Source organism: Bemisia tabaci, chromosome 2 (genome assembly GCF_918797505.1).
Source record: "Bemisia tabaci chromosome 2, PGI_BMITA_v3".
Lineage (NCBI taxonomy): Eukaryota > Metazoa > Arthropoda > Insecta > Hemiptera > Aleyrodidae > Bemisia > Bemisia tabaci.
This window is the reverse complement of record NC_092794.1, coordinates 74506971-74520368: the sequence shown is the minus strand read 5'-3', so window position 1 is coordinate 74520368 and position 13398 is coordinate 74506971. Positions and strand designations below refer to the sequence as shown.

The window sequence follows — 13398 nt, the reverse complement described above, 5'->3', positions numbered from 1 at the left end:
GGTTCAAACAGGCCGTTACAGTTCTAGATGACCGTTACTCCCAAATGAAATTAATCGGTCGACGACGGACCAAAACTAACCTAAAAATATAAAAATATGAGTGTGTAAGTGAATTTGGGCAAGAATCAACCTCAAATACTTTGTTTCCGCAATTTTATTTAGTTCCCGCCCTACATTTGAATTTCAAACTTGTCCCGATTTCGCCGCCAATCCTCTAGCCAATAGTAGAGGTGTTTGAAAAGAAGGTTCAATTTTTGCTTTTAGCGCTCCGTCTTTATGTCTTTGTATAAGACGTATTAATCTTTTCTCTCACGGCATTGCCATATTTCAACTCTTATGGCACCCCTGGATGTTAAACGCTGTCGATTCTTGTTATATTGTCTCTAAGGGGGATTGAAACATAATGCTCTGTACCTGGAAAAACTTACACGTTAAGGAACGGTTTGAAACATTGGTTTAATAATCGGACATAACGTCTCTAATCGTTATTCTGGGACTCGTTCAGAAATGAAATTCCAAAACAACCTTTTTCGAAAAATTGTTCCAAAACAATTTTCTGAGGGAGAAAAGTATGTTTTTAATTATAATGGGCAGAATTGATAGGAATGTGAACATTATTATCAATTCATTATTTTCTCTCCCCCTTCTTTGAGCCAAAAATTCCTCTGGGTTTGCATACAAAACGTATGCTGGATTGTGCTGTCACAGATTTTGCCATTCTGCAGACTCCAACCAGTAGCCTCTACCTCAAAAGGGGTTTGGAGATGGTCACAGACCCTGTAGGCATGTGAACCACCTATAGTAGTACGATGGCGTAGTGCAAGTACGCTGCAAATCGTAATTCAGTGTCGCCACTTTGGGAGGTCAAACTAGAAGATATTTCAAGCGTTTTGAGTCGAAGAGGCATTTCCAAAATGGTGGCAGATCCAAAATGGCGTCCGGGCGCGTACTTTAAGCTGCTATAGATGGGGATCCCCTGAACTGATTTAATGTTTCTTTTTTTTTCTCTTGATGATAATTTAAAACTATGTGTAACCAAATTACAAAATTTTTTTATTTTCACAGTATACAGGGTATTTTTTTCACAAAAACCAGATTTCGTGTGTTTAATAATAAGCTTGTAAACCGTATATTTTTGAAAATGGCACCATTTAAGTCCTCTTAAATATTTATCATGTGAAAGAGCGTGTTTTAAGCTTTTCAACGATGTGTTACATGATGGGTCTATGATTTACAGTTTCCGCGCCACTGCGATCAGCGCGGCGGCAGCGGCACAGCGGGGGCCTACACAAATTGGACAGCTTTATGCAATTAGGAACTAGGGTCAAATTTTCGAATTTTTTATGATGAATTCCGTATCAGGAGGGTATTTACTTACTATTGAGAAAAAGAAAATCCTCAAAAACGATTTTTATTCCGCTTCAGCAACCCCACAAAAAGAGCTTGATGCAAAAACGGCTTTTTTCGCCCCCCCCCTCTGGAATTTTTTCAGACTTTGTCTATTGATTACTCATACTTGAGCGCTTTTTTTTGGGGGGTCTGAAAATTAGGGAAAAGAAGCGCTCAAGTATGAGTAATCAATAGACAAAGTCTGAACAAATTCCAGAGGGGGGGGGGGGGGCGAAAAAAGCTGTTTTTGCATCAAGCTCTTAGCCGTCGCAGGATCATACGAAGTTCATTTTTTAGTGTATTTTCCGAAGGAAATACATTATTGCGTTCTCCCCCGATGTAAGACCTGGATCAAAGACCATGTAATGAGCATCGATCATGGGTCGTAGATTACGAATATGCATGCCGTTTGAATTCATATATATATATATTATATATATAATATATATATATATATATATGTGTGTGTGTGTGTGTGTGTGTGTGTGTGTGTGTGTGTGTGTGTGTGTGTGTGTGTGTGTGTGTGAGGGTGTGTGTTTCCGACTCATCGTAGTTTTTCCGATTTTTGCTGGGTTATATTTCCCTCATTTTAAAAAATTTCCGGGTGAAACTTTTTGCGATGTATAGTAGAGGACCAGGGACTACCATTCTGCGAAAAAAAAACGGAGATCGAAGTATTACATTTCGAATGGTGGGGGCGAGAAGTGGGGGGAGGTTCAATTTTGTGGGCGCCATAACTCTCGCGCAAATTAAAAGCTTCCCCCCCCCCCCCGAAATTTTTACAGAAGGAAGATCTTACTTAGTTCTAGGCTGGTATTGAATTTGAGCGAAATCGGTCGAGCCGTTTAAAAATGGCGAGCTTTGAAAGTTTTAGGCGGGGGGTGGGCGGCAAAACAGGAGGGAAGCCGCACAGTGGGTCACGACCTGAAAATTGGTGGACAAGACGGCAATGATGTCGCACAATGGGTCACGAACTGATAATTGGTGGACACGATGGCTATATTGTCGCACAGTGGGTTACAGACTGATAATTGTTGGACAAGACGACAATGTTGTCGCACAGTGGGTTATGGAGATTCATCCATCGTCATTCAAGCTTGCCACAGCGTCTGTTGACATTTCTTCATATCAGACATTACAGGAGGATTGTTGTTGCAATCTGGCGACATGAAGTCCTTATTCGAATAATCAATGCCTCCAACAGTGTAAACATAAATCCAACCTCCAAAGATTGATAACTCCCCACCCTCGCCCCTTCCTGCGGAAAATACACTCTTCCCGCGGTGGACGCGCGGGTCACTTAAAAGACAGAACAACTGAGGCCGGACACTCTAATTAAAAAAAAAATACACTAAAAACGCGCGCGAAGTGCGCGTCTTGGGGGGGCTTGGGGGGGCGAAGCCCCTCCCCCTCCCAAAAACCGGCGCGGAGCGAAACGGAGCGCCGGTTTTTGCAATTAGGACCTATACTTTAGTTCCCTATTGCGAAATGCGAAATTCGGATTTCTCATTTTGCAATGCGGAACGTTCGGCACTACAAGCAGGACGGCAAAATGCTATCTCGGCTCCTGTTCGATCCATCTTGCTGATTTTTGGTACGAGGAAGTATTTTTGGACGGGAGACTCGAATTTTTGGTCAAATTTTGAAAATTCGAAAATCCAAGGTGGCGGATGTGGCCAAAAATGCTATCTTGGCTCCTGCTCGATCTATCGTGGTGAATTTTGGTTGTGGGGGGTATTTTTGGATGGGAAACTTGAATTCCTAGCCGAATTTCAAAAGTTTGAAATTTTTTCAAATTTTGACAATGAGCTTGTTTAGTAATTTTTTATTTTTGCAGTTTTTGAAGTATTTACTTCGCATAAGCCACAAGAATTTTCTCCAATTTTTTCGAATTTCAATCCACGAAAAACAAGTTTGAGGTTGCGTCTTCTGAGCTCCCCTTTAAACGCGCGTCTCCGAGGAATGAAAGACCCCCTGAGTAAGGTCATTTTCGGGCACATCCACCATCTTGGATTTTCGAATTTTTTGAATTTGACCAAAAATTCGAGTTTCCCGTCCTAAGATACTCCCTGGTACCATGATTCACCGCGATAGATCGAGCGCGAGTCGGGATAGTATTTTAGGCCTTATCCCTAATCTTGGATTTTCGAATTTCAAAATTTCACGATTCACGGGTTTGTTGACCGATTCACGGGTTTATCGATCAATTCACGGATTTTTCGAACGACTCACGGGGTTGTCAATCGATTCACGGATTTGTCGATCGATTCGCAGGTTTTCGTTCGATTCACGGTCGTCAATCGAATCAGTGCCGATCGAATCACGTCAATCGGTTGACGTTCCAACTTTTCGATCGATTCATGTCGGTCATGTCGGATTCATGACACTGGTTTTTTATTAATTTGTCGATCGAGTCGGTGTCGATGGATTCACGCTTTCATTTTTCGATCGATTCATGTCAATCGAATCTATAAACCCTCCCGTCCAAATTGCATGTTAATATTTGCCACCATTCTCGAAATATTAGCAAGTCTGTAGGTATCCATGTTTTTGGCACACCCTGTTTTTGGTAGAATATCTTTCCGCAGGGACAATGCACCTCCCCCCTTCCTCGTATGATGGGCGAAAGGGATGTTTTCTCTGTTGGGGTTAAACCTCCAGTGTGTAATAGTGACACCAGGGTCGTCTCCCCTAGTAGTCAATGCTAAAACAATCTATAGTTCCTAATTGCAAAATGAGCCTCCCAAAATGTATCCAAATGTATGGTGACAGCTTGTTGATTATTGAGTATTGCAAATGATCACTATTTGCAAATTACGTTAGCTCTTAACTTGTCGTTGTAAGGTGCCTTTGGAAATAATACCTCTTGTGTGCAACTAATCATTGTGCTGATCAGCCGTTGCTTTAGTTTTTCTCTTTTTTAGTTTCTTATCTGTGTATTTTAAAGTGTCATGAGCATGAGCCTCTCAATGCCTCTAAAGGTTTTGGTTTATTTTAAAACGCTGGACCACTAGAATTTAAAGTAATGCTGCATGTCTGCAAATCAGCAGCTGAGTGTGCTTGCTACAAAATGTTCCTATTTCAGCAAATTTTTAAACAACTTTTTTCCTTCCTCAAAATTCATGATCTCAAAATAGTTCAGTTTTTTATCATTATCTCTGCATTTTTATTTAATGGACGTGGTATAATTGATCTCAACAGTTTAGCTAGGATTTTCTTGTTTCACTTTCTCTTCTTGCATTTGATTTTCCATTATTTTGTTTTCCTTTTGGTGATTAATTTTGTGATCGAGTGGCTGAATATTTTGTCAGTAATTGTCATATGGCTAAATTTTGCAAACATCTTTAGGTTGCCTGTTTTTTATTTGTTTTTGCCGCTTGTGCTTTGTTTGTATTTTAAATGCAGGTAGATAAAAAATGTGGTTTTTTTGTCTGATGACTTATTTATTTCTCACCAGAAAAAGGACATGGAACGGGGAAATGCAACATTTAAGTCGCTCGTGAAGCAAGCTTTTGGAACCGACAATGAAAACAGTAAAAACCAAACAAAGCCTCCACAAAATGTTACTAAGTTCAAAGAGCCCAAGATTAGTATAAAGCCCCCAGAAGAATTGCAAGAGCGACGGGAAGAAAATATTCCAGCCGTTGTGGAGAAGGAGAAAAAAAAAACCTCGGAAAAATTGCAGCTGACAGAGAATGAACTATTTCAACTAGATCTAAACAGATTTAATGTAGATCCAGATAACAAGGCGTATCAGTGCGACGTTTGTTGCAAAAGGTTTGCAGATTGCAGAAATCTACGGAAGCACAAAGTCATACATTCTGGAGTTAAGCCGTTTAAGTGTGGCTATTGTGACAAGTGTTTTTATCGACGTAGAGAGTTGAATAGACACACAGCTGTTCACACGGGCTTCAAGCCATATTCTTGCTCTATCTGTCATAAGTCATTTTCCCGTAGTGATAAATTAGCAAAACACATCAAAATACACCGCACGAACAATGATGACTCCAGTTCTAGGCAGGTTTCTAATAATTTCGTTTCTGGGAATGAGGTGGCTTCGAATGTATCTCTAGGTAAATTTACCAAGCTTTTGTTCAATAATGTAAGTGGTTCAAATTCTAGTCCTGTTTCAAAGGAAGATTCTTCTGAAGATTCCAGCAATGATACATCCATTAAAAGTGATTCTGTCGAAAAACTTGAAAAGAATCCTGAGATAATATTTTTTCCTGTCGGTAAAAACTGAGCTTACTCTTTCAAGTTAATTTTCTCTAGTCAACTGCCACAATACAATGCCCTATTTTTTGCTGGTCTTGATATTTTCCTAATTCTCATACAGTATGAAATCTGACTTCTTTTAGTATATTTGTATTAAATTGTTGAGTAATCGCATAAATCTTTGGGTCCTCTTAACTCATGAGTTAATCCTAGTATTCTCTTCACATTCCATTGTTAGCATTATATTCTAGTATTTTTCAAAATATGAACTTCAGAAAATTTTTTCATGTTTTGCAAGCTCCTTTACGTAAATACTAAATCTCTTTGAGTCTTATTTGATTCTTACTTGTGCAGTGTTTTTTCACCAACATTCCACCAAAATAAATGGTAGGTAAATGGCGGATGATATGATGTTTCAACCTTCTTTTGATCTTTCCTTTGCCGATTCATAATGGTTCTTAAACCAATGGGCTCCGCAGTAAACCCATATATTTTTACTTTCCTTTTTATCAAGGTGCGTACAAAGATAATATTCCAAGTGTTGTTTCTAACAGGGGCCGTAATATTATTTTTTCTCTCCTTATGAAATTTATAGATACTATTCTGTCTCTTTTTCCATTTTCTGATTATAGTGATCTAATCATAGATAACGCATTATTTTAGTTGCAACTGAGAGATTAATTGTTTAATCCTAACTGTAGCCTGTAGCTTTCGATAACATGCAGTCATTCTTTTGTTTGGGTTATTATTGAACCCTACCCCTCTATCATGTTGTGCAACATATGGAAAGAGAAAGTTTTTGTAATGGAATGATCTAAACTTGGTGCTCAGAAATATTGCACGAGGACAAGGTACAAGAGAGACGAAAAGAAAAACTGATTTTTGTAGTAAGCCTGCTGATGAAAATCGGCACAACAGTGATTATCAGGTCCGATGGAAAGATCATTGTAGGTAATGATCCTTTCGTCTACTTATTATTTTCTTTAATTCATGTTTTACCCCGCGGTGCTCTCTCCATCATGTTTCAGAGAATTGGTATTTTCTATTACTCAAATTTATTGGCTTTTTGGTCAGTATTTATTGGTTATGGTCTTTAATAATTGATGGGTTTTGTCGCTGTTTTTCTACCCAACATATTTTTTTTCCTCCACCCATTGTTAGTCAAGTGTTTTTTAAAGGGAAGCAAAACTGTCATTTCTTTACAATGACAGGTAATCCATCGCTATTTAATTCGCTCTCCTTTTTTTTTTTTTTTGTTTGATCAGCTTTTGTTTGATCACTTTTTGTTTTTTAATCCTCAATTTGTTGTTCTTTTCTTGTCTCAAATTGTTCGTTATTTATTTGGCTTTGAATTTCTAATCTCGTCTGACGTTCTCGGGTGTTTTATTTCATTCGACAGCGATACTTACTTCATGATTCATTTATTTTTTACTTCTCTTTTCTCATTTTTGGCATCTAGTCATTGTTATGTCATCTAATCATTCCAATCGAGTGATCTCTAAAATGTACTTATATATTGTTTGATTTCTTCATGTTAGTTAAATTATTATTGCATCATTCTACTTTTTTGGAAATTTTTGGTGCATTCAAAATTAGTTTTCTTTTTTACAAATGTACGTCTACAGAGTGTCTTCTTTTTCTTTTTCAGAATCTGTTTTAATGGCCTAAATTTTCTGTTTATTCCTCTGTGCAATTATCTGTTACTGACTTTTTTATAAGTCTGAATTTGTTTTTCTTTTATCCATGCTAGACTGCTCCGTGCAATTCTCATCAGTACCTGGGTGTTTTCAAATAAGGTTCTAATTTAAGGTCCAACTTCTGCCCAAAATTTTATTTTGAATTTTGGGTTGAGCTAAACTTAATCTTGACCAATATAAGATGTAGAATCATGAAATACAGCTCGTCAAGCTTAATTGTTAAGCTGAAACCTGAAATTTGATCGTAAAATATATCATTGTAAGAAATTTGCTCCAATTTCTCTTCATTCTCCAAATCTTCGTCTCAAAGGTCATGTAATATACTTTTCATTGAAAATTGACCGAAATGTTTATGAAAGCAGCATCGAGCACTAAATTACCATATAATTGAAAACATTTTACCCTTTTACATCCTGCAGAACTAAAAACGTCGAGGGAAAATTCACCCGTCATGAAAGAGATCCGAGGCTTATTTTTCTTGTCCTTTTAACAGTTCTATCTGTCAAAATGCGCACTGTCTTTTGTTAAGAAGAAAAAAAACTTCACATTCTTGGAATATTGCAATACCAAATGGATCAGAATCATCGAATTTTTAAACTTCAGTGGGCATGTATACCTATGGAGTAGAGATAAAGCCAGGAAGAGTTAGCTAAAGATTTACCAACTGATACCCTGTGGATTTATAGCGCTGATCCTGAAAATATGACCTCTGTTTCTGTGAATCAGTTCGATTTTTCCGGGGAAAATCGAAGTTTACCTCAAAAGCATAGCTTTTCTAGAAGAGACAATTTTCCGGGGAAATCTGTGCAAGATGGGAAAATTCAAGGTAGTTTTCGATTTTGCAGCCATACATACACAGGAAACTGTGTATTGCACCCCTATTAAAATTTCTTTTCTTTTCTGAATACCAAGGCTTTTCCGGTCCAGTTAAATTAAGGTTATTCGACGGACGCCATTTTTTGTATCAGAGCGACGTGCGATATATTGCATAGATTTGTTCCATAATTTCAGCTACTCGTCATTTTTTTCGAATTTGAGGTTGTACTTCTGTTGTCATGAGTCTAAAGAATTCATGTACCAAATTTGACCAAGAAATTCAATGTAAAAGGTGTGGTTTTTTTAGAGGAAAAATATTACATTCGAGTGCAATTTCGATATCGGTATCGAATGCGATATTTTTCCTCTAAAAAACCACACCTTTATAACGTTGAATTTCTCTGTTTTTGGTACACAGAAGTGCGATCTCAAAATTCGAAAAAAATGACAAGTAGCGGAAATTATGGAACAAATCCATGCTAAATATATCGCATGTCGCTCTGACCTAAAAAATGGCGTCCGTCAAATCACCTCAGAATCGATTGATTAGTCACCGAGATAGCGTTTTACGCCACGTCCGCCATCTTAGATTTTTGAATTTGGAAATTTGACTGAAAATTCGAGTTCCCCATCAAAAAATATGACCAGACACCAAATTTCACTTAAATTGGAAGAATAGAGCACCTACAGGACAAAGACAAGCAGGTTTATTTAATGGTAACCTCTATCTTGTGATACATCTCTAGAAAGAACATTAAAAACTACGAATTTTGGCGCAAAGCGCAGATCGATATCCTAATTTTTGACGGAGTTATGAAAGGTCAAAGGTCAAATTTGACCTATTTTCAAAAAATCATAACCTCGGTTCAAATTATCCTAGAGAAAAAAATAAAACGGAAAAATTTACCAAATTGTAAGCACTTTTAAGTAAAAATCACAGAAATCACTTCAAACTAATTTTAAGGGAGGGCTTGGACCCCCAAATACGACGGTTCAAAGGTCATACGATTTTCCCGCAAAACGAGCCAATTTCTCCTTACTTTGCCTCAAAATTGTCTCGGTAAGTTCAAAAATGCGTTTTCAAGTCTCCATTTCGTGCAAAGTGTAAAAAAAAAAACGAAATTTGAACGGTCATTTTAATTACGTTAAATTTCATTTTTCGAACTTTGCATGAAATTTGAAATTTTGAACTTTCCGAGATAATGTTGAGGCAAAGTAAGGGGAAATTGGCTCGTTTTGCGGGAAAATCGTACGACCTTTGAACTGACATATTTGGAGGTCCGAACCCTCCCTTAAAATTAGTTTGAAGTGATTTCTGTGATTTTTACTTTGAAGTGCTGACAATTTGGTAAATTTTCTCGTCTAATTTTTTTCCTACAATAGGTAATTTGAACGGAAGTTATGATTTTTTGAAAATAGATCAAATTTTACCTTTGACCTTTCATAACTCAGTCAAAAATTAAGATATGATCTACGGTTTGCGCCGAAATCCTTAGTTCCTAATGTTCTTTCCAATCATGTATCATAAGGTAGGGTACCGTTTGAGAAAAAAAGTTGGGGACCCCTTGCCCCCCTGAGGGAGGGACAAAAATTTTGATCCCCCTAGGAGATGATCCCCACGAAAATAGAAACATTCTTAAAATTTCGTTTTTCCATCTCTAACCGTTCAAATGTTACCCGGGAGGGGGGGGGGGGGGGGCGGGTACGGACTTTTGGGACGCCCGGTATAGATGTTTATACATGTACATATACACACACACCGGGTGTTCCAGTAAAATTCTTCCAGTTGAATTCTGGAAGCTGAATTTTTACGCTATTTCTTTGAGGACATTGGCTTGATAAGTGCTTGCAAAGCTTCTAGCAGTCTTAAAGTAACATTCGATGTTTGAATACCTCAACAAAATGATTTTTTCCGATGATGATACAAAATGATTTCAACATTGTCATTTTTTCTTTCGCATTTAAATTTCTCTATGAACTAGGACGTAAAGAGGGTAATGCGCATGCACAATTTAGAGTGTAGGCCGGATATATCATCCAATATTGTTCTTAATACGCGAATAGGTTTCAGGTTGTGTTATGTTTTTTATGAAAATTAATACAGAGTTATATTTGGGGTGGAACTCGTGAAAATCAAATTATGGAGTAGGTAAGTGTTAAATTGCCTCTTAGCTCTACTTTGTCTCATTTATGTCATGCAGGTCACCAATAAAAGCAGGAGTTGGACTGTTTTGTGTGAGATTATTCTATCATTTCTGCGAGCAGTTTAGGAAAACTATATAAGCTGGGCTTTGAATAATATTTGAGTGTGCATGGAAGAGCTGAGATCACCAGTTTGAAATATTCATTATACATTTGATTGTGTGATTATTTTCCATTTTTCCATTAGTTCTCACAGTTATACCTTGTGTATGATTGATTCAAAAGTTATCTCTGATGACGCTTATCAAATAATTTTTATATATGCGACATACGTGAAGTTAAAATTGATACTTCATAGTACACTGACCTAATGTCCTCAAAATTGTTCTTACCCCTAGAATTAATATTTGTAATTCTCTGATTTTCTTGTGAGGAAGGGAAACTCCTTTTAAAGCAAAGCCATCTTTGATGCATCCTCCCACAGTATAAATTATCGCTATTTTGAAAGACTGATAATGTAGGTTAATAAATTTCAAATATTACAGATTTAATTTTATTTTGCTATTGTGGCTTTGCTCTTCATTAAAATTGGACTGACTTTTTAATCCATTTCAATCTAATCTCTGAGTTATGAGTGTTTTCAACTAGGTATGGGTAGAATTGCAGTATTCGTATCCAGTATCTTCTTTGTTGAGGGAGCAGCTGTTTGTTGGTACAGATTGTACCCTCAGAATGAAGTATTGTGTGGTAGTCATCTGATGGTAACTAAAATATTGGTGGGGTGAATAATTTCTCCAGCACGTGTCAACGTAAAAATCGCGTACTTTTTGCAAGGTCGCTGTAATTTGACTGCTACGAGCAAAATAATCATTTGAACGTACTTGTGCTATAAGGAACTATGTATATGTAGGGTTAATATGCAACACGGTGTTTTTAAGCACAAATCCGGCCTAATGGTCATCTCATTGAAATTTTTTAGGAAAAACTAGTTTATATGATGTACCTAAAACCCGCTGGAGCCCCGCGTTTCTCAACATCAATTATGTCTATTTTCCAAAATAAGAGATACAATTTACCAGGAAAACTGGAAAAATTCTTTAAAATTTAAGAAACATTGGAAAAAAAGATCATATCTAGTCATAATTGTTCCTGTAACGCCAGGTATGGTGTCCAGTTACCAAAAAACCATAAAAAGAACAGTACCTTGCACTGCTGTAGAAAGGTGTCCCATTATTTATCATCTAAGGGACAAAGGTGCGCTTATACAACACTGGTTTTGTAGCTTTTTCTGTTACTTTTTATTTTTTTTAACATCACATTATTAAAATATTTAAAATTACATTGTGAACCTGCTGCTAATCGATCAACCTATCTTCATGTTTTCTTTTCTTTCTTAATTTACAACAACAATTTATTTTTATCTCCCTCAAAGCAAATATTTTACTCCATTCATCTGCTGAAATCTTTCCAAGAGATGTGATCCATCTCAGGAAATTGTTTATTTTCATTTTTTTCTTGTTAAAGAAATCCTTTTCTTACTTATTATTTTCTGATGCTTGAATTCCACTCTATTTCTCTAATTTCCTTGTGGTCTATTTACTTGCCAAGTGGTATGCCGACAGTACAAGATTTATATTTTAGAGTTAACTATTTTGCTTTTCTTTGTATGATACTGTAAATTTTACCGCTACTTGTTCCAAGCATTCTCACTAAATCTGAATAAAATGTCAAGGACAAGGTTTATTTGATTTTCACCCTTGTGCCCTCCCTTCATTCCCCCTCCAACCTTTTCTTCTCGCTCTTTGTATGCTTAGGTACCTAGTACTCACTCTTGTTTCTTTTTGGAATTACAGCTACTAGTCGTTATACGAAAGAAGCTTTTTTGCCAAAAAAGTTACGAAAAAATTTACAAACGAAAATAATTGACAAAGAGAGGACCCTCTCACACAAAATACTCTTCTTAAAATTGAGAATTGATGAACTAAAATAGTTCTAATATTCAGAAGAATTTTAAAGACTACAGAAAAAATTAAAAATCGTATTTATTAATGAGTCGCATCAGGTATTTTACAAATCTTTACATTTTAATACATTTTTTTCACAAAGATATTGCACAGAGCCATTGCCATAATTGTGAGAGGTGCAGGCCAAATTGACACATTGAATATTATGCAGCGTTAGTCCTTGAACAGAAGTTACATCATTCGCGTGGAACTAGGCTTCAGGGGCGAGATTAAGCACAGCTGTAAGGAGTCCGACTCGAGCAAGAGAGGCTATCTGCTGAGGTGTGGAGCATGATTGATTTGATCCGACTCCGTTACTGGAAAGAAAGAAAGAAATAAATAAATAAATAAAGAAAATACGTATAACTTTCGGAAACCTCGCGATAGTCCAAGCTCTCATGAGTCCAAGTTGTGCTCAGCTCAGGGGAGGGGCAGAATTGGACCAAAATCCGATATTTTCGGGTTTTTGAACGCTTATAACTTTTGAACAAAAAATGCCAGAGATTTGGGGAATGTTCCTAGGTCAAAGGGAACTGCTTTTTGGCGTGGGATTAGTCCCACATCTTAAGCCGTAAAATAGTGGGTCAGAGTCTGATAAGTCTCGCTAGTCATAGCACAAAGTATGAGCAAAATAAAACCAATAAAAATTAACATAAAATATAGGTTGTACCTACTCAGGCGCATTTTTAAAGGATTTCGGTGGTCCAAGATTGCGTCCCCTAAGGCATTCCCTGCTCGTTGGGGGTGTCCTATCCTGACCTGTATCGCTTGAAATGATTTTAAAAGTATTTAAAATTACATTTTGATTAATTCCACGCGTTTGCCGGGCATTAAATAGAGTCTCGGCAATTTCGCGAAAAAATCGAAAATTGGGCAATAAAGATGGCGTCGGGACGGACTCAGAACATCACCCAAAAATTCTGAAAAAGAATTGAGCGTTATTTTTATTCCAAAACGCAACATTTTAGCACTAGCAATCGTGGAATTTCGAAAAAAGTTCAAAAAACGGTCCACCCTGCCCCCCCCCCCCCCCCGAAATTTTGGGTACGCCAAAAAGTAGTTCCTTTTGACCTAGGAGCATTCCCCAAATTCCAAATCTCTAGCATTTTTCGTTCAAAAGTTATAAGGGGGATCCC

General features: G+C 37.1%; 2 protein-coding genes across 9 annotated transcripts in view; one reads left to right on the top strand and one right to left on the bottom strand.

Moving 5' to 3' along the window:
• The window catches only part of LOC109035795 (uncharacterized), a 125055-nt gene that overhangs the window by 43824 nt on the left and 67833 nt on the right, over nt 1-13398 (top strand). For 2 of the 7 annotated variants that reach the window (XM_072296253.1, XM_019049570.2), the window contains one exon: nt 4847-7568. The exons of 3 other annotated variants lie outside the window; for them this stretch is intronic. In XM_072296253.1, coding sequence (XP_072152354.1) covers nt 4847-5632 — 786 coding nt within the window. In that variant the 3' untranslated portion in view covers nt 5633-7568. Of the gene's footprint in view, nt 1-4846; nt 7569-10318; nt 12001-13398 lie in introns of those variants that run through there. 2 more of the 7 variants (XM_072296255.1, XM_072296257.1) reach the window with 2 other exon arrangements.
• Nucleotides 12284-13398, bottom strand: part of LOC109035796 (uncharacterized) — a 121620-nt gene continuing 120505 nt past the window's right edge. For both annotated transcript variants that reach the window (XM_072296251.1, XM_072296252.1), the window contains one exon: nt 12284-12579. The gene's annotated coding sequence lies outside the window, so the exon portion shown is untranslated. The remainder of the gene's footprint in view (nt 12580-13398) is intronic.